This window comes from Oryctolagus cuniculus, chromosome 17 (assembly GCF_051225735.1).
Source record: "Oryctolagus cuniculus isolate XC-2025 breed Fujian yellow rabbit chromosome 17, ASM5122573v1, whole genome shotgun sequence".
NCBI lineage: Eukaryota > Metazoa > Chordata > Mammalia > Lagomorpha > Leporidae > Oryctolagus > Oryctolagus cuniculus.
In genome coordinates this window covers 49,717,166-49,738,633 of record NC_142883.1, presented here as the reverse complement: position 1 = coordinate 49,738,633, position 21,468 = coordinate 49,717,166, and the positions used below count along the sequence as shown (strand labels likewise).

Below are 21,468 nucleotides of genomic sequence, written 5' to 3'. Positions count from 1 at the left end.
TAATATGGTTCAACTTCCTACGCCTACCAGAGATGAGAGCAAGCTGGAAAAGGGAATATTTCCCAGCACGAGAGACTCCAAAGGATGTGGTGAGAGGTCAGTCTCAATCAACAAAGACACTGCGACAGCTGCTCCCTGGGCTGTGTGCTCTGCCGTGTGGCTGCAGACACTTCCAACTCACCACACGGGCACTGCTGCCAAGAGCCAGCCTCAGGACATGAAGGCAATTAGCTCCTTAAAGAGGAGTTCTAGGAGCCAATGGCTGGGGGCTGGCAAGGTGGCACAGTGGGTTAAGTAGCAGCCTGCAATGCGGGCATCCCATATCACAGTGCTGGTTCGAGTCCTGGCTGCTCCACTTCTGATCCAGCTCCCTGCTAATGCGCCTGGGAAAGCAGCAGATGGCCCAAAGTGCTGGAGCCCCTGCCACCCAGGTGGGTAGACCTGGATAGAATCCCAAGTTCCCGGCTTTGAGCCATTGCTGCCCTTTGGGGAGTGAACCAGTGAATGAGACACCTCTGCCTTTCAAATAAATAAAATAAACCCTCTTACAAAAAGAAAGTCCATGGCTAAAATCCAACCCAATCACAAAATGACACTTGGGTAAGAATAAGCTAATGGCTGCAGCTTTGTAGAAACTAACGATTTTTCTATTAAAATCCTACACCAAACAGCTGTGACAGTAGACTGCCAATGAGTTTGCTCCAAACACGGGACCACCCCAAAACCTGCCCTCTGGGATCCCCATTTACCCAGGGTCACCGATCCACAAGGGGGACCCTTCTTGGACAGCAGAGACGGGAGACAGACAGGCAAATGCAGAGACAGCGAGTGTCAGCCTCATTTTTGCAAGCAAGGGAGTTAAGTACAGAAACCCTTCCCATGAGACGCGGGCGTCTTTCCCTCGGGAACTAACCCTCATGCCCGGACCCACAGAAATAACGCGAGCTCCAACAGACACATCTCTTTATGTACAAACAGTCAACCGTACAGATGGGTTTCATTTCCATAAATATCTGCAGCAAATTATAAAAGATGTGAACCAAACCTCTCTGTCTCAGCACCAAGGGCATCCCCTCCCCGCCAAAGCGCCACCTTCCCAGAAGCCCATCCTTAGCCACACACGTGTGGGGCCTCCTGGGAAGACCAGGGGAACTCGGGACCAAGGCAAAGGCCTTCCCACCTCCCAGGGCACAGGAGTGACTTGGCGGAACCTGGGGGCGGTGAAATTGTTCCTTCCCCAGGCTTCGGGCTTCTCGCCACGCTGCTGACAAAGCCGTCCCTCTGTTGCCTGACCGGGGCCCACAGAGAAGGAGGAGAGGGAGCTACGATGGTGTGAGGAAGTAGAAAACACTGGGTATTTTGATTAAAAAAGAAAAAAAAAAAAAAACGGGGTAATCAACGAACCCTGTCCAGCCAATGTATCAAAACCCCGGAGGGGGAGACAGTAATTCAGCTTCCAGAATCTACAAAGAAGGCATTTCTGGAGGAAGAGCGTCCCTTAGCACCAATTTCTCTCCCTGTGCCTCCGAGCCTTTGGCTGTGACAGCGAAGTCAGGGCCCAGCTGGGCGTGAGGGGCGGTCACAGCGCGTCCTCTCTCCGGGAGGCAGCTCCTCCCCGGGGTGGGGTCGTCCTGACTCGGGGGCCACGGGCAGCCCCGGGCTCTTCCCGGGCTCGCGTGTGGGGCTCTGCAGGCCCGAGGGCCTTACTCAAAGCGCCGCAGGTGGTTGTAGAGAGACTGGACATAGGTGAAGACACACATGGGGTCCGGCTTGCGGCCCATCACCATCATATCCTCCACTTCGATGAGGCGCTCACAGTTAGCCAGGCTCCTGAAACAGAAAAGCCCTCGTCAGAGCCACAGACCCAGCAATCAGCAATCGCCACTGTCCCCAAAACCGGATTCAGCCAGGAGCCCAGGGTTTTCATGTGCCCAACAGCAGGGATTTAAATAATCCCGGCCTGGGGGCTAGCACGGTGGCCCAGTGGGTTAAGCCACTAGCCCCACACACTCATGGACAGCAGGCATGTCACACCCACACACATGTACGCAGCAGGCATGTTGTACCCACACACACATATGCAGCAGGTGTGTTGTACCCACACACACATGTACAGCCAGTGCTCCATACTCCCAGGCCACACATCTTTAGATTCGCCCAACCACAGATTGAAATAATTAAAAACAAACAAGCTGCACCCGCACTGAGCAGACTTCTTTTTGTTGCCAGTTCAGTACGGCGGTATCTACACCGCAGGTACGTTGTGTTTGGTGGTGGAAGTCATTGAGAGCTGACCGGAAAGCACACGGGGGCTGTGGGTGACCTGAGAACAATGCGCCATTCTGAGGATTTGAGCACTGTGGATCTGGGGTCCTGGGGGAGGCCTGGAACTGAGCCCCCAGGGGCACCGAGGACCGACCATTTACAGGGTAGTTTCACAGCAACACGGCACATGGCTGCTACTGATGTTTTCCCTACAACATTTCAAGTTTACCCTTCTTCCCCTCCCCCTCTTTGATAATGCTGGTCATGAACCACTAAATACATGTTACAACCTACTAGTGGGTCATAACCGGGGATTCAAAAAACTGCTTAGAATCATCTTGTCATCCCACACCCAGCCCCCCAGGGCCCCGTGCCTCCTGCCCCAGGAGACCGTGGCTCAGCTCCCAGGCCACCATGTGGACTTGTGTAGAAACTGTGGCCTTTCACTGTGCTGGGGGAGGCGGAGGCCTCACAAAGTGCGATGGGGAACACCCAGGTCAAGACAGCAGCCTGTGGGGATGGCGCAGTGGACAAACTGCTGCCTGGGACACCAGCATCCCACAGTGAGCGCTGGTTCAAGTCCCAGCCGCTCCATCTCCAATCCAGCTTCCTGCCAAGGCACCTGGGAAGGCAGAGGATGACGGCCCAAGAACTTGGGTCCCTGCCACCCATGTGGGAGACCAGGATGGGGTTCCTCTCTCCTGGCCCAGCCCTGGCTGTTGCAGCCATTTGGGGAGTGAACCAATGGATGGAAGACCTCTCTCCCTCTCTTTATGTCTGCTCTGCCTTTCTATCAAAGAAGTCTTTTTTTTTTTTTTAAGACAGATTTTTCTTTTTATTTACTTACTTATCTGAGAGTTACAGAGAGAGAAGGAGAGACAGAGAGTTTTCCATCTGCTGCTTCACTACCAAAATGGCCACAAGGACCGGGGCTGGGTCAGGCCAAAGCCAGGAGCCAGGAGCTTCCTCCAGGTCTCCCACATGGGTGCAGCGGCCCAAAGACTTGGACCATCTTCCACTGCTTTCCCAGGCACATTAGCCAGAGCTGGATTGAAAGTGGAGCATCCGGGACTCCAACCAGCACTGATATGGGATGCCAGCACTGTGACTGGCGGCTCTGATCAAATAAATCTTTAAGGAAAAAAGAAAAGAAAAGAAAACAAACAAACAAAAAAAAAACAGACATTGCCCTGTGCCCAGAGCACTGAGTTCTGAGACAGCAGCAGCCGTCTCCGAGATGCCAGCCCCTGCCCCTATACCGTCTGACCTGGGTCCCCCGGGCATCCAGTGGAGCTGGCCTGAACCACAAGGGCAGAACCACAAGGCAAACCCGCTGCACTTGGTCCAACTGTCAGAGCCCTACCTTCAGGGCTCCAGGGACTCTCAGTCTGGTTTTGTTTTTTCCTGAATCAGTAAGTGCATAACTTTCAAGGTTCAAACCCCAGCAACACACTTAGCTCTCTCAGCCTCAGTTTCCCCTTCTCACAGGGGCATGAGGATCAGGGAGTTCATGCATCACACAGCAAAAGAGCTCAACAAATGTAGGGGATTGTTATTGTCGCTGTGGGTTGTTGTTGTTGTTGTTTTTAGATTTATTTTTGTTTATTGGAAAGGCAGAGTTACAGAGGGAGAGAGACCATCCATCTGCTGGTTTACCCCCCAGATGGCTGTAACTGCCAGAGCTGGGCCAGGCCAAACCCAGGAGCTTCATCCAGGTCTCCCACAAGGGTAGCAAGGGCCCAAGCACTTGAGCCATCTTCTGCTGCTTTCCCAGGTGCATTAACAGGGAGCTGGATCAGAAGTGGAGCAGCCGGGACTCAAACCGGTGCCCACATGGGATGCTGGTGTTGCAGGCGGCAGCTTAACCCACCAGGCCACAAAGCTGGCCCTGATTGTTGCTGTTTTTATCATCACACTTGGCTTTAAGATGCAGAGTGGATCACGGAGAAAAGAAGCCTGGATGTGACACCTACACAGCAAAAACCACAATGTTCCCACTGGGCCCTGCTGTATGGCGCTGGCCGGATGCCAGGCCTCTTACCAGACACCAAATGTCACATCTGCCCCACGACCCGTCCCTGCCTTCCCCTTGGGGCGTGAGCGAGTGGCCTGTGAGAGGGCCCAGCAGCCTCGCGGGTGACAAACAGGCCCTCCCTTCTCAGCACAGGAGAGGCCAGGGCTCAGCGCCGGGGCAGCCCGCTAAGGGGCCCTGTTGACAGCCAAGGATTGAACACCTGAGGTCAGGGAGCCAAGTTCACCTTTCAGAGCTGTCATTCAGCATCTGGTGTCCTCCACCTCACCTGGCCCACGGGAGAGCTCCCCCCTGCCCCTCCCAGGCCGGCTCCTCGGGGGATCCCAGGTGCCACAGGTGCCCAGGCCATCGCCCTGATGGGGTGGCCCCGATGGTCCCCACGTCAGACGAGGACAGGACCAGCACACTACGACCTCACTAGGAAGAGAATGCTAAGGTCCCCGTCAGAAGCACAGTCCCTGCCAGCCCAGCCCCATTGCTTGCCACCAGGTCCCGGCCAGGGCACCTGAACCCCCCACCCCGAGGACAGGCCAAGCCGCTGTGCAGGTGGCTCTGGCCCTGAGAGTTTTCCTTGCGCCTCTCTGCTTTCTTGCCTGTTTGTATTTTCTGCCTATTATCCCCACAGGGCCACCCTCAGTCTAACTTTCTGTCCCCGGAAAAGAGCCCTGCGCCCGTCGGAAGAGAACCTTCATGTCCACGTCTTCACCTGAAACCAAGTACCTCGGGCCCCTTGACTGTCCTCCCAAGGGGAAACGCGGGCCCTGCTCTGCAGCCCACCTCGCTGGAGGCACCCAGAGTGGTCGGGGTGTCCCAGCTGTGCAGAGGACAGCACGCAGACGACCCCCCCCCCCCCCGCCAGCTGACCTCGGCTCGGCGGCCGCACCTCTGCCAGGCAGCAGGTCTTTGGGATCAGAAGCATAGGCCTCACCCTGGTGTCACGCACCTCGGCCGGGCTGGGCAGCGAGCTGTGAGCAGGCAACCAGGGCTCTGGGCCTCCATCAGGTCCCCTGCCCCACTGTGATCCTTAAAAAAAGCTGACAAGGGTATGGGGGTGGGGCTGGTGTTGTGAGGCAGTCAGTAAAGCTGCTGCTTGCATCGCCAGCATCCCATATGGGCGCCAGTTCCTGTCCTGGCTGCTCCACTTCTGATCCAACTCCCTTTCTAATGCATCTGGGAAAAGCAGTAGATGATGGCCCAAGTGCTTGGGCCCCTGCACCCACGTGGGAGACCCAAATGAAGCTCCTGGCCTCAGATTGGCCCAGCCCTGGCTGTCATGGCCATTTGGGGAGTGAACCAGCAGATGGAAGACCTCTCTCTGTCTCTCCCCCTCTCTCTGTCACTCTGATTTTCAAATAAATAAATATATCTTAAAACTGAGCACAGGGCTTCCTGAGACAGGCTTGGCAGGACCCAGCGCTGGCCACCATCTCCAAGGCTCCTTCTACTTTACCATGTATCTGAAAAGCAGAGTGGCAGACAGGTTGTCCCGCCCCACAAAGCGAGGACTCTCCCTGGGAGACAAGGGAGCAGGGCTCCCAGCAGGCACAGGTAGGACCAGGCTCCAACAACAGGAGCCCAGAAAAGGGGCAGCACTAGCTTGTCACAATACCCTTGTCACAAAACCTTAGAGGCCCCGAGTCTTTAAAGAAAAAAAAAAAAAAACTTAAAACTTTACCTTTGTAAAAATGATAGAAATGTGTTTTAAATTATTAAACAACACAGAAAAGCCCCAAGGAGAACACCATCAATTTTAAGGCAGATTTGTTGGGGGCCCTGCCTGGGTGGGGGTGGGGGTGGAGGAAGGTTGTGGTCCCCACCCCTCCCCCTCCCCCTCCCCCGCCCATTGTGCTCAGCAGCCACCCGGGGCTGACCTGTAACAGAGCCGGCAGCAGGGATCTGGGGGGGTTATTTTTACATTTTTAAGCCTGTTCTAAATGCGGCGGAGGGTGCCAGGGCCCACGGCTGGCTTGAGACAGACACATGGGTACCACAAATAGCCTGGAAGCCCCTCTCTGCCGGCGAAACCCGAGAGCAGGACACATTCCCCGCAGGGCGAGCGGGAAGCCTCGGCCACATGTCCTGCCCGGCACTGTGCAGGAACAGGGAGAAACCGGCAGGCGCCGGCCGACTCGGCCCCTTCCATAAAAGGGACTGCTCGTCTTCGGGCCAGGCCCTGAACACCTGTCAGGCCGGGGACGCTCGCCGTGCTGTCAGCACCGCGTCACTCACACAGATTAGGCCCCTGGGGAATCTCTGGGACCTTGAGCTAGTGGGGGGAGGGCAGCACACAACACTGCCGACTGGGTGCTGTCAAGGCACTTGCTCCTGGAAGGTTCTGGAACATTTCCTTCCTGCTGCAGGGTGGACCCTTGCTTTGAGGACTCCGTGTCCACCACCTTCCCCGGGCCCCAGGTTCCTCTCCTCCCGCACTGCCTGCTTCCCCAGGCTTCATTGCTGAGCTCTGGGCTCCGCCTGCATAGCTGTCTGTGTCTTTGGCGGGCTTTAGCTGTCACGCCCCTGAGGGGCATCTGTTGAAGGCGCTGAGAGCCTGGACCCCCAGGCAGGTGGCCCTGAGCTCTCCAGCCAGCTTTTCTAAGCAACCTAGTTTATAAGGACCAAGGCGCTCCAAGCTGCTCTTCTCCCAAGGGACCCCAGCTTCCCCTACCCTCTGCCCCAGGTCCCTGCCAGGGACTCACAACAGGAGGCTCAGGACGCAGGCCTGCTCTGGACGCCTCCATCGTCCCCATCACACAGTCCTCCCCTCCCCAGCGGGAGCAGGCTCCAGCCACAGGCACGGCAGGCCAAGGTTTGTGGCCCACTGTTGACTCTCGGGAGGAAGGGGGAGAGCTCGGGCTACCCTCCACCACTGCCTCCCCTGGCTAGGACTCCAAGAAACATCTGCACGGAGTCTGGAGGCTCCACGAACTCGGACCTGGTGCTGGGAAAACACAGCCTGGAATTGTCTGGCTCTGGCTGCCAAGGGAAGCTGTGATCCCTGCAAGCTGGGGTGCAGAGCCACCACCCTGGGGCCCAGGACAGCCCAGCTGGGTCCAGCGGCCAGGGCAAGAGCTGGCACCGTGTGGCCCGCTGCATTTAGAGAAGAGCTCTGTACGTGCAGCCTGGCCTCCCCAATCTGGGGTGGGTGTTGGGGCACCCATGTCAGAGCCCAGATCCCACCCACTCCAACAGTCTGATCTTTGACAGTCGCCACGGCTGCACCGCCAGCAGCTGGGCCTCCTCTGGGGAGCCAGCCCCCGCCCGCCCCCCCCCCCCCCCCGGCATTGTGCTGTGGCGGGCGCTTGGCTCAACTTCCCTGGCGTCTGGATCCAGTTGCATAACGCGCTTGTCCAAAGCTGTTTCTGCAATTAGGATGACAGCTAATCCCTGGCGGCCGCGACAGAGGAGGGTTGAAAGTATACAAGGAGTTCTTATGACCCCAAGAGGGCCCAGAGTCCAGGCGCGCCAGCCAAGGTGACACGACGGGCCAGGACTGATAGCCCCAAAAACTCAGATGCTCAGAGCCACAGGCTCCTGTCGCCTCTGCCCGCCCCCAGGGCCTGCCGGGAGAGCTGCTGCTGCTCCTAGCAGGGCTTCCAGTACCCAGGGCAGGTGACGAGACTCGTTGGCTCAGCTCCCTCCCTGGCTGGGCTCAAGGCCCTGGTGGGCCAGGAATGGAGCAAGGAGGCCTGGGATGAGGCTTCCTACAGCCCCAAGCAGCATAGGAAGAGCCGAACACTGCGGGCACACGGTCTCACGCAGACGGACCCTGGGAGCTAACAACACACAGGCCCGAGGTGGGAGAAAAGGGCGCCTGTGCCCCCAGGAAGGTCAGCCTGAAGGTCAGCTTGTCACAGAGCTAAGCACCAGGCGGCCCCCACACCACACAGCCATCCCTGATCTCCACCCTGCTGGCTCCCAGGCCCTCCCTCTTGTCGCTGGGATCAGCCAACAAGAAGCCCCAGCATGAGGGCAGCAGCAGAGTGAGGCCCGAGTATCATCCAACAGCTCCCTCTTGGCTGGGTCACTGCGAGCTGGCTGCATACGCTTGTCCCAAGCCCAGCACCCAGCGCCCAGCTGACAGCCCTCCCCGACATAGCAGCGAGCAGCTCCACCCTGTTGTCACCCCGGGGTGCTGCCCGGTGCCTGCCTCATGTCCCTCCCTCCTGCCCACATTTCTGCAAGGAGTCCTTTTGTTGAATCCCCTGCCCCAGCTTGAACGTGCACCTGTCCATTCTCCCTCCCCCAGACAGATCCTGCTCTGCCAGCCTTCTGATCCCGCGGGCGTTGCCCTCAGCCAGTAAATCAATCAATCCCAAACCGGCTTCTCAAACAGCCCGATCCCAGAACCAGCCCCGCCTCCCCTAATCTTCTCCCTAGGAGCAGGATTTAAGAAGGCAGGTCCCCACCCAAAACTCATGTTGGGGCTTGGTCGTCGGTGTAATAGTGTTCAAAGGCAGCGGCCTTTTCAGCACTTGGGCCGGAAGTGGTCGGCCCTCCAGAATGCAGCTCTCCATGGAGTGGTTGGTGATCACCAGAACGAGCTGTCACAGGGCACCTGGCTGCCTTCTTCCCCACGTCTCTTCCACTCACTCCTGCCTGGCCTGCTTTCCGCCAAGGCCTGAAGCAGCACAAGGCCCTCACCAGAGCCCAGGAGAGGCCCATGCCCCTGTCTTGGACTTCCCAGCCTCCAGACTGCACCAAAGCAAACCTGTTTCCTCTGTAAATGAGCTGCTCTCGGGCATTCTGTTATCACAATGGAAAATGGAGGCGAGGTCACACTCAGTGCCAGAACGATATTTAGGGAAGAAAGGCCGCTTGTTAGGAGCAAAAGCTACTTCCTCAGTGTCCTGGGTGCCCTCCAACTTCCTGCTGATCAGCAGCCCGGGCTCACCCAAGCCACTGCATGTCTCTCTACTGCCCCTCATGCCCTGCCCGGGCACCCCAAGGCTGGGCACACAGCAGAAGGGGCAGCACCAGCAGGAACCGAGCCCTCACTCTACCATGGGGAGCAAATCCCTCTCTAGGCCTCAGACACACTGGACAGCTGCCCACAGCCTGCCTGCCCCCAAGCGCCCTGGCCCAGGCAGAAGCCAGGATCAGACATGGAGCTGGGAGCTGGTGGGCCCCAGCATACTCACTCAGCCATGCTGAAGGCCAGCTCGAAGTTCTTCTGCCGCTGTGTGGGGCTCAGGGCGTTGTAGTCGAAGGCGTCGGGGAAGAAGGAGTGCACCAGGGCACAGAAGGCCATGCCGTCGCTCCAGCTGGAGGAGAAGTTCTGCAGGTCCACGTGCTGTGGGCAGCGGGGTGGGGGCGTTGGGGGGGGCGGGGCAATGACAGCTCCCACCCCAGCTCTCTGCACCCCAGGCAATCCCACATTCTCCCAGGCCTTCCCCAAGGCCCCCAGCTCAGCGACGAGCCCTCTAAGGGGCGCTAGCCAGGCTGCTGCAGCCCACGTCCCACTGCTCTGGGTCCCCCCGCCCCGGCCAGGAGAAGGAGGGCCGGTGGGAGGTCAGCTCAGGCCCCTGGCCCAGCTCACCTGGTAGCCCACGGTCTTGCTGCGGCACCACTCGAGCAGGATTTGCTTGATGCTGCTGGCGCTGGCCACGCCAAAGCTCTGGGACCGCTTCAGCTTGGCCCTGGTCTCCCCCTTCCCCCTGTGGAGGGAGGCCAGACCTGCTGTGGGGGCCACCCCGGCAGCTGCCGCCTCCCAGCAAGGGTGTGGGGTGGGGTGCTCTGCTCGGCCAGGGGAGGCGCTGTGTCCACGCGCTGCCTTAGTGCCCACAGCCACGGCCCCCGACACCCTCCCTGCTGGTCTGGGGCAGGGTCGTCACTCCCTCCCAGCCCCCCTCCCCCAGCTCCCCTGTTTACTTCCTTCGTCAGGGAGCAGGGGTCACTGGGTAATCCTGATGCGGAGGACCTGAGCCCCTGTGACCGGATGCCCCTGCCTGGATGGCCCCTGCCCTTCATACCCCCTCCTCTGAGCCTCCCTGTGGGTGCACAGCCTCCTTCCAGGACGGCTTTCCCAGCCAGGAGGGATGGCTTCCTTCTCGGGGCCCAAGGACATTCCCTAATGGTCAAGAGAGGTGGCTTGGGGGTCAGTGAGGACACTTGAGGGGCCCATCTCCCTCACCAGAGTAGCATGGGGGCTGGCCTGGGCCGCGCCCTGCACACAGCAGGTATCAACACCATGCACGGACAAGAAGACTGGACAGATATGCATGCAAAGGTGGGCTGTAGCCCAAGCATCCTGTCTCCCAGGGGCTGGGGTAGTGGCCAGCGGGAAACTTGGGTCCCCTCAAGGCTTTGAGCAAGTCCAGCTCCAGCTCAGAATCCCAATCTCTTCCAGGTGCCCTGTGCTGCTCAGAGGCTACAGGAGTGACCACCTAGGAGGAACGCAGGTATGAGGCAGGCCTGGGGGCCCCGGGGGGGGGGGGCAGGAAGGGCAGAGGCTGGCTCCATGCCCTGCAGCCCTCTTCCCTCACTTCTAGGACCCCCTCCAACACACACACACACACACACACACACAGCCCCTGCCCAAAAGGTCTCATCCTAAGAAACTGCCCTCTGGAACCCGGGACATGGCTCAGCCATGGTCCCAGCCCCCCACCCCGACACTGGGCCTGCTCTGGGGGCCGGGACCCAGTCTAGGGTGCGTGTCCGTACTTGCCCGCCGTATCCTGTTCCCACTTCTCAAACAGCGCCTTGCGAGCTTGGGCACTGGAGGTGCGGGGCAGCGTCTGCGACCTCACCAGCTCCCGACGGCGCTCCCCCTGGCGAGGGGCCTGAGTCGTGGCCGGCACCGGTGGCGGCGGGGGGGATGGAGGTGACTGGGGTGGCGTCACCAGTGGTGGGCTAAGGAGAGAACCACCAAGTCAGGGACACAGACCCAACCTCGCATGCCAGGTCCCCGAGTCTCCCCAGCGAGAAGGAGGCAGACAGCTGCACAAAAGAGGGGGCGCCCAGGGCTAGGCAGAGAGGCCGCAGCTGCTCCAGCCCCTGCAGGCTTTCGGAACTAAAGCAGGCCTGGCCAGCAGGCCCAACCCGGGGAGGTCTCGGTGCCTGCGGAGGGCAGGGGACACCTCCTCCCTAAAGACCTGACCCCTCCCCACCCCATCCCCACTAGATAAGTCTCTCCTTGTTCTCCCCAGATCAGTCTGCCAGAAACTCACAACTCCCCCCCACCCCAGTGCCAAACACAGTGCAGCTGGCCGGGGTGGGGGCTGGGTAGGGGGCACAGAGGCCACCAGGGGCCCCACTGCCCTGCCGCAGCCCGAGGCTCCTCTACGTTCCTGCTCTGCCTGTGGGCAGGGGGTACCCAGCTCTGAGGCCCCAGCCAGCTAGGGTGGAGGAAGAGAAAACAGAAGATTCTCTTACAGTGCTTCCTCCAGTGGGGGCTGAGACCCCCTCCAATCTTGAACTGACTTGCTTCGAAGGGGCCACGGAGGAGCCAGGCTGCAGGCCCAGTTCCCTAAACAACTCCCCCCACCCCAAGCCCAGCCCGGTCTCCTCCTGCTCACACAGACCCTCGGGCTTCCTGCCTTAGCTCTCCAGAGGCACCGGCCCACAGAGTGCACCTGCTCCCAGGGTCAGCATAGCTGGACGGGGCAGACTCACCTGTCATTGAGCTTGCCTGCCGTCACCGCCCCGTAGCCAGAGCTGGGCAGAGACCGGGCAAAAGAGGGAGTCTTTTCTGCAGGATGAAGGGAGGGAGAGAGGTCACAAACCCTGCCTGGACAGCGGCCACCACCGGCCCCCTTCCTCTCACCCGGTGCCGCCTTGGCTGACAGCAGAGGGGAGAGGATCGCAGAGCAGCGACACCTAGAGGTCTTCTAAAGGTCCCCCACCTGCTCCCGAGGGCTCGGAGCCCAGGGCCACCTGCTTGTGTGTGGTCAGCAAACACTGCTCCCAAAGCCTCCTTCTGGGAGCTCAGAGAGCCCCGCTGAGGCCTGGGGAGCCTGGGGCAGGAGGCCACCTTCTAACCATGACCTTGACCTATGAGAAGAGGTCCCCCATGATGGAGGATTCTGTCTCATGCCATTCGGGCCGGGATGGACCCCGCCCTCATGAGAGCAAACAGGCTAAGGGAAGGGGTCACAAGGACGGGCAGAGGTGGCCCTGGGTCTGCCCCGCCACACGGCTCCCCGGCACCTGCCCTCCCTCTCCCACCTGAGGCAGGCCTGCCCCAGCACATGCTGCCCTGCTCATACCACTCGGACTGGGAGTCCAGGGGGTGGTGGTCTCGCCGGGGCTGGGACTGCAGCCCCCCAGGATGGCAGCAGATGTGGGTGACAGCACTGCAGCCGATGTCTCCCCAGAGAATCTCTCGGAGACTCGGGTGACAGCCGTGACCGGCTGGTGGGGCAGCCGCAAGGAGAGGCTCACGGGGCGAGGCTTCGGGGCTTCTGGTGCCGGGAAGGTCTGAGCAAGTTCAGAGGGTCCATCGCCTGGACCTGGAACATGTGACAGCCACGGGAGCCTCAGACACCCTGGAAGGGTTCCAGCCTCCCTGAGCCCTCCCCCCACCTCCTCCAGGAAGGCCTCCATGAGCACTCCCGGCCCCTTGTCCTCCCCGACTGGGGATGTCTTGCTGTTCCATCCGGAGCTGATCCTTCCCTACTTCCGCTGGTAGCCAGTGCTGTCAATACCAGTTGGCTCATCACTCTAGTGTCCACCCTGTTCAGGGCTCAGACGATTCCTCAGTCCCTGCTTGCTTTGCTCCAGGGACGGGGAAGCTCACTACCTTCCAAAGTCTCCCCTTTCCCTCTGCGTCTAAAAAGTTCCATTTCACTCCGAATGAGGCACTGCTCCTGATAGCTCTCGCCTGCTGGGGCCCCCCTCCCCAGCCAATGGGTGGCCTGACCGCCAGCGCCACCCAGGCCGCCCTCCTCGGCCCTCAGCCCGTACCTGCTCCTGGCTGGTGCCCGTTCTCCAGGATGCACGTGTTGGCGGCCCTCCTGGGCTCTGGCTCCCCGGCGTCGTCCTGATCCACACTCTACAGGGGCACAGACACCACTGAGGCCCAGCATCAGGGCCCCGCCCCCTGAAGTCCCTTCCCAAATCCCCTCCTGGCCCCCAGGAGGGACAGCGATGGGCCAAGGTCACACAGCAAGGTGGGATGGATGAACCCAAGAGGCAAACATGTCCCTAGGCTCAACCCAGTGTCCATGAAAGCTGAGACAAAGGCTGGACTGAGGGTCCCAAGGGGGACAGGTGAGGGGGCCCACCCCTCCCCTAAGGCAGGACCATGGCCACAGGGACACAGGAATTGTTGGGTGCAGTTGTGGGCTGCTTGGCCCCATGCACCCCTCTACCCTGCCTCACCCTGGGCTGCGGCAGTGGTGGGGCGGGCAGGGGGCACAGAGAGCCAAGGCCATCAGCCAGCGGGGAAGCCCTGGATCCTGGCTGGCTGTCAACCACATGTCCAACAGCAGGTCCCCTCCGGGCCTCAGCGTCCCTCGTTGAGAAACGGGAGCGATTACGCAGGTCCCGTCCGGGTGTCTACCAAGCAGCAGGCCCTTCCCCCAGCTCGCCGCTGACCGCCGGGTGGGTGCTAGCAAGAGGGGACCCAAGGGCTCAGAGAGGCACTGCCCAAGGTCTTGCAGTCACACAGCTGGAGGTGTGGCCAGGAAGAAATTCTCTCTTCCTCCCAGGCAGGGGGAGGGCAGGGCTGAGAGTGCCTGTGGGACTGCAGGGGGTCTGGCTGGCAAGAGCGGATGGGGGAGACTCCAACCGGGAACTGTACTGAGAGCCCACCACGGAGGGGGCTGGGGCTGCTGCAGAGGAGCCAGACTCGGAGGAGGGTGCCTAGGACAGACTCCATCCTGCCCAGCAGGGCAGGGGGGCCCCCAAAAGCAGAGAGGCCCGAGCCAGGGGATGGGGAGGGGAGGCATTGGCAGCAGTGCGACCAGTGTCTGCCCAGGCAGGGGGACATGACGTCACAGGCACTTGGATCATGCACATCCGGGACACGGGCAGCATGAGGATTTGGACTTGACTCCTTAGACAAGGAGACGCCGACAGTCCCCAGCTCTGTTTGAGGAACACTCTCCAGGAGCTGATGGGAGAGTGGCGGGGCACACGAGGGTTAGGGGAGACAAGGACTCAGGTCTGGGACACGATGAGTGTCCAGGAACATCAGGTAGTGAGGAGGGTGCTGGGTACTTGAGCCTGAAGTTTAAGAGAAAGGAAGGACCAGTGATGGAGAAACCCAGCAGAGACAGAGGCAGTGTGGAGTGTGGTGGGCGGGGGGGAGGCCTGGGATAAGGCACCCACATTTCAGAAAGCAGAAGAGGCATCGGGGGCTGGGGAGCAAGGAGCAGCCAGAAGGAACCCGGCAGAACACTGAGGAGGCCTAGGGGCGAGGAAATAAGGGCGCTCGGCTCGGAGCCTCCTGGAGGTCAAGGTGAACTCAAAACAGCATCCATGGGGTCACTGGTGATGGCCCCAGAAAGAGCGGGAAGGGGGCGGCTGGAGAGAAATGAAGGCGTCACACGAGTTTCAGCCATGAGTGAGCCTGGAAAGGGGACTGGGGGCTTCCTCCACACTCAGAGGCAAGGCGAGGGACATCTGCAGGTGGCCAGGGAGTGAGAGAGTGCAGGGCCCAGAGCCAGGGAAGCCTGTAGGGGCTGGCGGAGAGGCCAGGTGTGGTGCAACTCCCAGCACTCCAGGCGGCGGTGGGAGCTGTCCCAGGACCACACCCCAGCCCCCGTGTTGCCAGGGCCTGCTCAGCTCTGGGGTCCCCTGATCACTTCACCCTTCCTGCTCTGGGCTGGCAAGTTCCACAGGTCGCTGCAGGCTGATGGCGAAATCACTTCCCATTTTCCCAGGAATGTGGGTCTCTGTAGGGCCCCCCTTGATACAGGGACCCCACGCTCCATGGTGCCCCAGGGACCAGACAGGAAGTAGGTTCTGCACCAGCCAAGCTCTTGCACCTGACTCCCCCACCCTCCCCTAGGGAAAGGGCTATTCTGGGATCCCCTACAACCTCTCCAGCCCAGTCGGTGGTGGGGGTGAGGGCCGCCCCTGAACTCACCCACACCTGTCACGGTTCCTGAATCAGAACTCCTCCCCAAGCCGTGACTCCATCCCCAAGGCGCTCTGGCCTTGGAGGGCAGAGAAGACAAATGTCTCCCAGGACCCAGCCCCCTGGGGGACCTGTCTCAGCCAGGTGACAGGGAGGAATCGGACCAAGGCTGGGGTAAGCAGGAGCTGACCCAGGAGGGCCAGAGCAGGCTGTCCTCCATATCCAAGCCCACCTTAGGGCTCCCACTTGCTCTTCAGGGGGTGGGAGCCCTGGGGAAGGGAGCCAGGGAGGGAGGGGCGCCTCAGTGCTGGGGCCAGGGCAGAGATCCCTGGAGAGCCTGCATAGGGGACAGATCCTGGGCTGGCCTCCTCCCCTCACCCCACGCCCACCAAGATCCCCCATCTTGGCTTTGTTTTAAGGAGGAGGAGAACCACTGGGAGGGAAAGGCCATCTTCTGGGTGCTGCCCAGCCCCCCAGCCCAGGTCATACACAGCCCCTGGACCCCACCCCAAGACACTTCCCACCGCACTCGCACTCGGCTCTCACCACAGCTTTGAAGGACTCAATCCACCCGGCCCCTGAGCCCTCGGCTGGCTTATCACAGGGTGCTGGGAAAGGAAGGCAGATAAGGGAGTCTGGTTTCTCTCACAGCCAGGCCTCCGACACCCAGCGCCTGGCAGCTGTTCCCGTGGGACTCCGCCGCCTCGGCCACCACGGGGATCCAGGAGCTCCCACGAGGCCAGCGATGACATTTCCAGGCCAGGCAACAACCCCGGCTCAGCCTCCGGGGCCCAGGCCCTGGCCTCAGGCTGCCCCGTCCACCCCAAGCCCCCAGCTGGCTCCTGACTCCAGCCTGATGACAGCAGCGGCTCCTGGCTTGGGCACACAGAGCCCGACAAAGCCAGGCCAATCGCCCTTGGTTTATGTACAGGGACACACTGCATCCAGCTGGGAGAAAATGCCCACAATGCCTCACAGCAAACGCCCCAAGAGTGTTTGCTATCTGCTCCAGGGTCTTCGGCTTCCTGCAGGAAGTCCACCCTGATTCACCCTATGGGATGCCCACATCCTCCTCCCCGGCCACTCCTGTGTCATCCTGTGCTGCAGCAAGGTCAAGGGTTGTGCACTCAGGTGTGACCTGAGCCACCCCGTCCCACACTGAGCTCTGGGACATCTGTGTATTTCCCTACCTCCAGCACCTGCAGCCCCCAGTCTGAAAGCAAAAAGTTCTCTCAATCCCACTGCTTGTGCCACAATGGGCATCGCAACACCAACCTCAACAAGGTCTGACCACAAACCAAGCAGTGCGTCCACCACCGACTTGTGTGCACAGGTAAGCCCCTCGCACCCAGACCCCCACCCCAAGCATGGAGCAGGAGATGCCGGACAACTGGCCGCATGGTGCCCAGCTGTGACTCTGTCCATCCCATCATCCACACTGCAGCCTTGCCCGGGAGTCCCGGACCCTCGTTCTTGACCACGTACCCGATCACACACGGCACATGAGCAGGAGCACGTGCATGGTGCTGCACGGCCCTCTCGCTGCCAGAACCAGTGCAGAGCTGCGTCGGTGGCCCTGAGAGCGTGGGTGGCAAGAGAACAGGGCCCCGGGGCTTCAACAGGCAGGCAGGGAGACGCTGACCCTCCTAGAGACGGGCCGTCCTCACCCCCAGCACTCAGCTGCCCTGCGGCTCCTGCCCCTCGGGCCTCTCTGGGGTCCAGGTGGGTCTCCAGCCTCATGCCTCAACCTCTGCTTCCAGAAGGGGTCCCCAGCGGGGTCCTCCTGTGTCCGCCCCCCCCCCCATGGCTCCCTGGCCTGGCTTTGGCTTCCTTCTGAATGAGGCCTCTGCCCAGGGCCCCTTCCATAACGCTTGCCCCGAAGACCTGCCCCCTCTCTCCCACTTCGACTGCTGGTTCTGCCTGTGCAGCCCCCTCACCTGCAGCCTTGACTACTCTCCACAGCAGCAGACCCAGGAAGCCACCTGCCCAGGGACACCATCACCTGGGTGTCCACGGCCCCGCACACTGAGCAAGACCCAAGCAACCCCACTGCTGCGCCCAGACCTGTGACCCAGAAGTCAGCCTCACTTCCCGAATCTGCCCCAGGCAGGCCCGTCCTTGGCCATCACATACTTATTACCTATCTCCAGCCACCCTCCACACCACCATCCATCCCCGCGTCAGTGAGCACACACAAGGGGGTCCCCGCCCCTCCCCTCCCCCGCCACCCAGAACCCAGAGCACTAGATTGGCACTAGTGAACAGTGGGGAGCTGCCACTGAAAATAGGCCCATGCCTGGAGAGAGGTTGCACATGTACACATATGTACGTGTACATATATCCATGTCTACATACCTATGACTTTGCCATTGTGTTTCTTAAAACTGGGACAGCTGCTTGCATAAGCAGAAAAGGAGCAACGCATGCTAAAACAACCTCAGAAACGACTGGTGACAAGTTGATTAGGCACGTGTGGGCTCACGGTGGGGACTTCACACCATGCACAAGCAGGGTCGTACTCATAGGACGCACCTAAGTGGATCCATGTCTCTACACACTTCCACGGAGCACTGGGACACCCAGAGGCTCTATCACCCACCCACCCCAGGGAGGGGGGAAGCCCAGCTCCTCTGCCAGCCTCCAGGGGCCCTTCACACAGCCCCACTCCCACACCTGGAAGCTCCCACTCACCCCCCTGCAGCAGCAGCAGCCCTCCTCCAACACTCCTTCTGTGTTCTCAGCAGACCATCTCTGGCTGCAGCTCACTGGGTTCTGCTAGGTCTGGGGCCGTCTCCCTCCCCCAGCAAGGCCTAACCATGAAGCCCTCCTTGTGGTCCCCTGAGATGCAGCTCTTCCCACAGCAGGAGACCTGAAAGCCCTGGGAATGAGCCAAGCAGGGGCAGCAGGTGCAAACTGCCCAAACTCAGACCCTGAAAACCCAACCTGGGGCACAGGCTGGAGCAGCATGGAAAGTCCTGCCTAAGGCCCACTGCACACACACCATGGAAACCGTCTACCCAGGACCTGCCACGCCAAGAGGCCCATGTTCAAGGTAGTGACCTGCCGACACCAGCCTCTGCCCCCCCGCCGGGTCCCCACTCGGTGTGGGCCTCTGGCCAGCCACTGACCCCAGAAATCTAGACGCTGTTCAAGGCCAGTTCTCCCCACCCCCCTCCCTTAATGGTAAGAGATTTGCCCCCTGCAGTGTCGGGTTCCCACCAGTGCAGGTTGGACTGAGCTGGACCACACAGAGTCTCCCTCCACACACACCTAGGAGCTCGTTCTTAATCCGGGTTAATCAGCAACCCCAGCCGTCAGGCCTCAGTGAAGCAAGCAGGAGGCGCATGAATGACGGTGCTGACCATTCCAACACGCCCAGCGCCCACACCTGGGCGCCCAAGCCCTAGCGTCTTGCGACAGAGGGAAGAAAGAGGCAGAACTCAGGGAAAACAGAGCCCAGCTCTCAGGAAGAGAGGGGGCCCCAGACGGGTGCAGCAGGTGGGTCAAGCAGTGCCTCTCCTGTCCTCTCCAACTCCGAAGCGTGGCAGGAAGCCGGTCGCCGATTCCCAGCGATCGGTGGAGGCACTGCCCCAGCCTGGCAGACGAGCGCTGGTGCACGCACTCGGGGCCAAGGCGCGGGAACCTCACTCCCTGGCGCAAGCGCACCTGCACCCACGCGGCGCACTGCGCCCCTCTCCCCTAGGCTCACCTGACCGCGGCCGGAAAGAGAGAAGGTGGCGTGGCTGGCGAAGCGTGCGGTGCCCAGGCGGGGCGCACGCTCCGGAACCCCGGGCGCTGGCGGAGGGCTGGGCGTGCTGGGCGTGCCGGGCGCGGGGGACAGCCCTGTCGCCAAGCCCAGCGCCTCCACCTGGCGCGTCAAGCGCTCGAGCTGCGCCTGCAGCCGCTGGTTGTCGCGCTGCAGATCGGCCACGGTGCGCGCCAGAGGGCCAGCCAGGCGCAGCGCCTCGGCCACCCGCCGCTCCACGCCACGCTGCAGCCCCTGCATGTCCTCGTGCAGCGCGCGCACCGCGTCCTCCAACGCGGCCTCGTAGCGGCCCAGCGCCTCGCGCACTGTGCGCTCCTCCTCGGCGTCGGGGCCGGGCTCCATGGCCGAGCGGGGCGCACCGATCTGAGAGCGGGCCAGAAACTGGAGGAGACCCGAGCTCTGCAGCTCGGTGCGGGGACTGGCGGTGCTCAGCGGGCTGCGCCCCAGGGGCGGCCGGAGGGGCGGGCGCAGGGCGGAGCTGGCCCGGAGAGCCCCAGTACTGGGCGCCGTGCGGGGGGCGGGGCTGAGGGGGCGGGGCCGGGGCCCGTTCGGGGACCAGCGAGACCTTGCGGGTAGGGGCTCAGGGAGGAGCCGATGAAGCTCCCGCCCCGCCTCTTCTCCCAGGAGGTGTGGAGCTGCTGTTAGAAGAGTAAGTGCCAAATCTGAGTCCCCTAGAGCTCGGAAGGAGCCGCGTGCAGCCTGAGGGGCGGGCTGCAGGCCCACCGGAAGAAGGCTCGGGGCGCCGTATAGACATCACTGTATGCTTTCCCCCATGGCTCTCCTGGGATCGGATCCCCGCTGCTCCGGGAGAACTGCGAGGCGCAGCACCCCCCGCAACAGTCGCCCTCCCTGTGCGGTTGGGCAAAGCTCTCTCAAGCAGGTGCTCACCTGGGAGGCCTTGCCTGGTATTTCTTGCACCTGTTACAAGAGGGCAGGGAGAAGGAGATAGGTGGTGAAGTCCCCTCCCTGTCCCCGCAGCCTGTCCCTGTCCCTGTCCCCCAGTCCTGCTCTTGTGTGGCAAGATCCCGATGCCCTTCCCACCCGTGGTCAGTGGGGGCTCCAGGCTCACCAAGGGCCCCTGTCAGGAGATCCTGGAGAGCCTCAGGGCCGGCAGCTAGGAGAGCGTGCGCTTAGGGCTGAGTTCTGGAATCCTGAGCCTGATGGCTTGGGGACTAATCAGCCAGCAGCCTCCCCATGGGGAGAGGCTCAGTCACTGGCCTATGCCCTCAGGCCAGGGCCCCAGCTCTGCTGCCTCTCAATGCTCCTTCCTAACCCCCTTCCAAGCCCACCCACCCACATCCCAACCATCACAGCAACAGGAAAGAATGGAAAGAGTTGCTTAAGGATGGTGGACAGATACTGTAAGTTGTAAGACTGACTTAAAATAAAAATGGGAACATCCGGTCCTGCTTTTCCTGAGCAGCTTTCCCTTTCCCAAGCCTGGTGCTCCTGCGGGAGGCCCCCAGGCTGGCCAGAGGACCCACAGGAACCAGGAGTCTGACAGGCTGTTCCCGGCAGGTTCCGCTTCCAGGGATGTTTGCAGCTCACAGATCCTCTTGGACGGGCCTCTGATGCCCCCCAAGGAGCTGGATCCGTCTAACAGATGCTGAGTGCTGATCCCCCTTCCCGCCCCCTGCAAACAGGGACAGGAAGGAACGCTGGGTTACCTAATCCATGGAGCCTTCCAGCAATTATTTCATGGGAAAGTCAAGTGCCAAAAAGTGCATACTGCCTTGGGTGTGTGTGTGTGTGTGTGTGTGTGTTCCAAGTAGCCGTCTGGACAGGGTGAGGCACACAGCCTTCCTTTCTCAGGGTGGAATCTCTGATGGAGACCTTGTGAGATGCCGCTAAAGTAGCTCTTGCCCCAGATGGCATCATGGGCCCCACAGCTCTGAGCACAGGAGCCTGGAGGTGCAAAACCCCATCTTAGCCAGAGAAGTTCAGTCTTCGTGCTGCAGGGCCCAAGGAAGGCCTGCTCTCAGGGGGTCTTGGGAGGGGCTAAACAGTTTGGCCCCTGGCCCCACAGCTGTTGTGCACCTGGGTATACACCTGGATGGGTAGCCTTGAGGGGCTGGGAAGCAGAGGGCGGGGTGGACTGCAGAGGCACTGCACTGTCCAGCCTCAGCTGGGTATGCGGTCCCTCCAGAGCCACCTAAGCAGGGCTGCCTGGGCACGGGGCCCAACCTCTCCCAGGGCTGTAGCAGAGACTCTGTCGAGGGCAGAGATGGGTGCTCGCTGCGGGTCCTGGGAAAGCAGATGGTACAAGATTCAAACCATCCCCCCTGGCTCCTCGCCCTCGGCAGTCAGACCACTGAGTCAGTAGCTGGAGCTGAGCCTAGGAGAGAAAGAGATGAACCAGGAGTGTGAGGAGGGGGCTGGGAG

The 21,468-nt window shown here is 61.1% G+C and overlaps 1 protein-coding gene across 1 annotated transcript; it reads right to left on the bottom strand.

The window, feature by feature from the left end:
* Window positions 1-264: 264 nt before the first annotated feature.
* SMTNL2 (smoothelin like 2) lies at window positions 265-19,521 on the bottom strand. The gene is made up of 8 exons (XM_002718852.6): window positions 19,030-19,521; window positions 13,202-13,289; window positions 12,505-12,747; window positions 11,912-11,987; window positions 10,961-11,149; window positions 9,834-9,951; window positions 9,436-9,587; window positions 265-1,830 (listed from the first exon to the last, which is right to left on the bottom strand). The coding sequence occupies exons 1-8, from the start codon at window positions 19,426-19,428 to the stop codon at window positions 1,704-1,706; spliced, it is 1,392 nt and encodes a 463-aa protein (XP_002718898.2). The 5' UTR covers window positions 19,429-19,521; the 3' UTR covers window positions 265-1,703.
* Between the last annotated feature and the right edge of the window lie 1,947 nt (window positions 19,522-21,468).

What these genes read in the sequence shown, in the direction of transcription:
- SMTNL2 (XM_002718852.6), bottom strand. Translation starts at nt 19,428, where the DNA reads ATGGAGCCCGGCCCCGACGCCGAGGAGGAGCGCACAGTGCGCGAGGCG. An exon ending in GCAGGCAAGCTCAATGACAG is followed by an intron (nt 11,150 to 11,911) that starts GTGAGTCTGCCC and finishes TTCTCTCCTTAG; the next exon opens with CCCACCACTGGTGACGCCAC. An exon ending in CTGGCCTTCAGCATGGCTGA is followed by an intron (nt 1,831 to 9,435) that starts GTGAGTATGCTG and finishes TTTCTGTTTCAG; the next exon opens with GAGCCTGGCTAACTGTGAGC.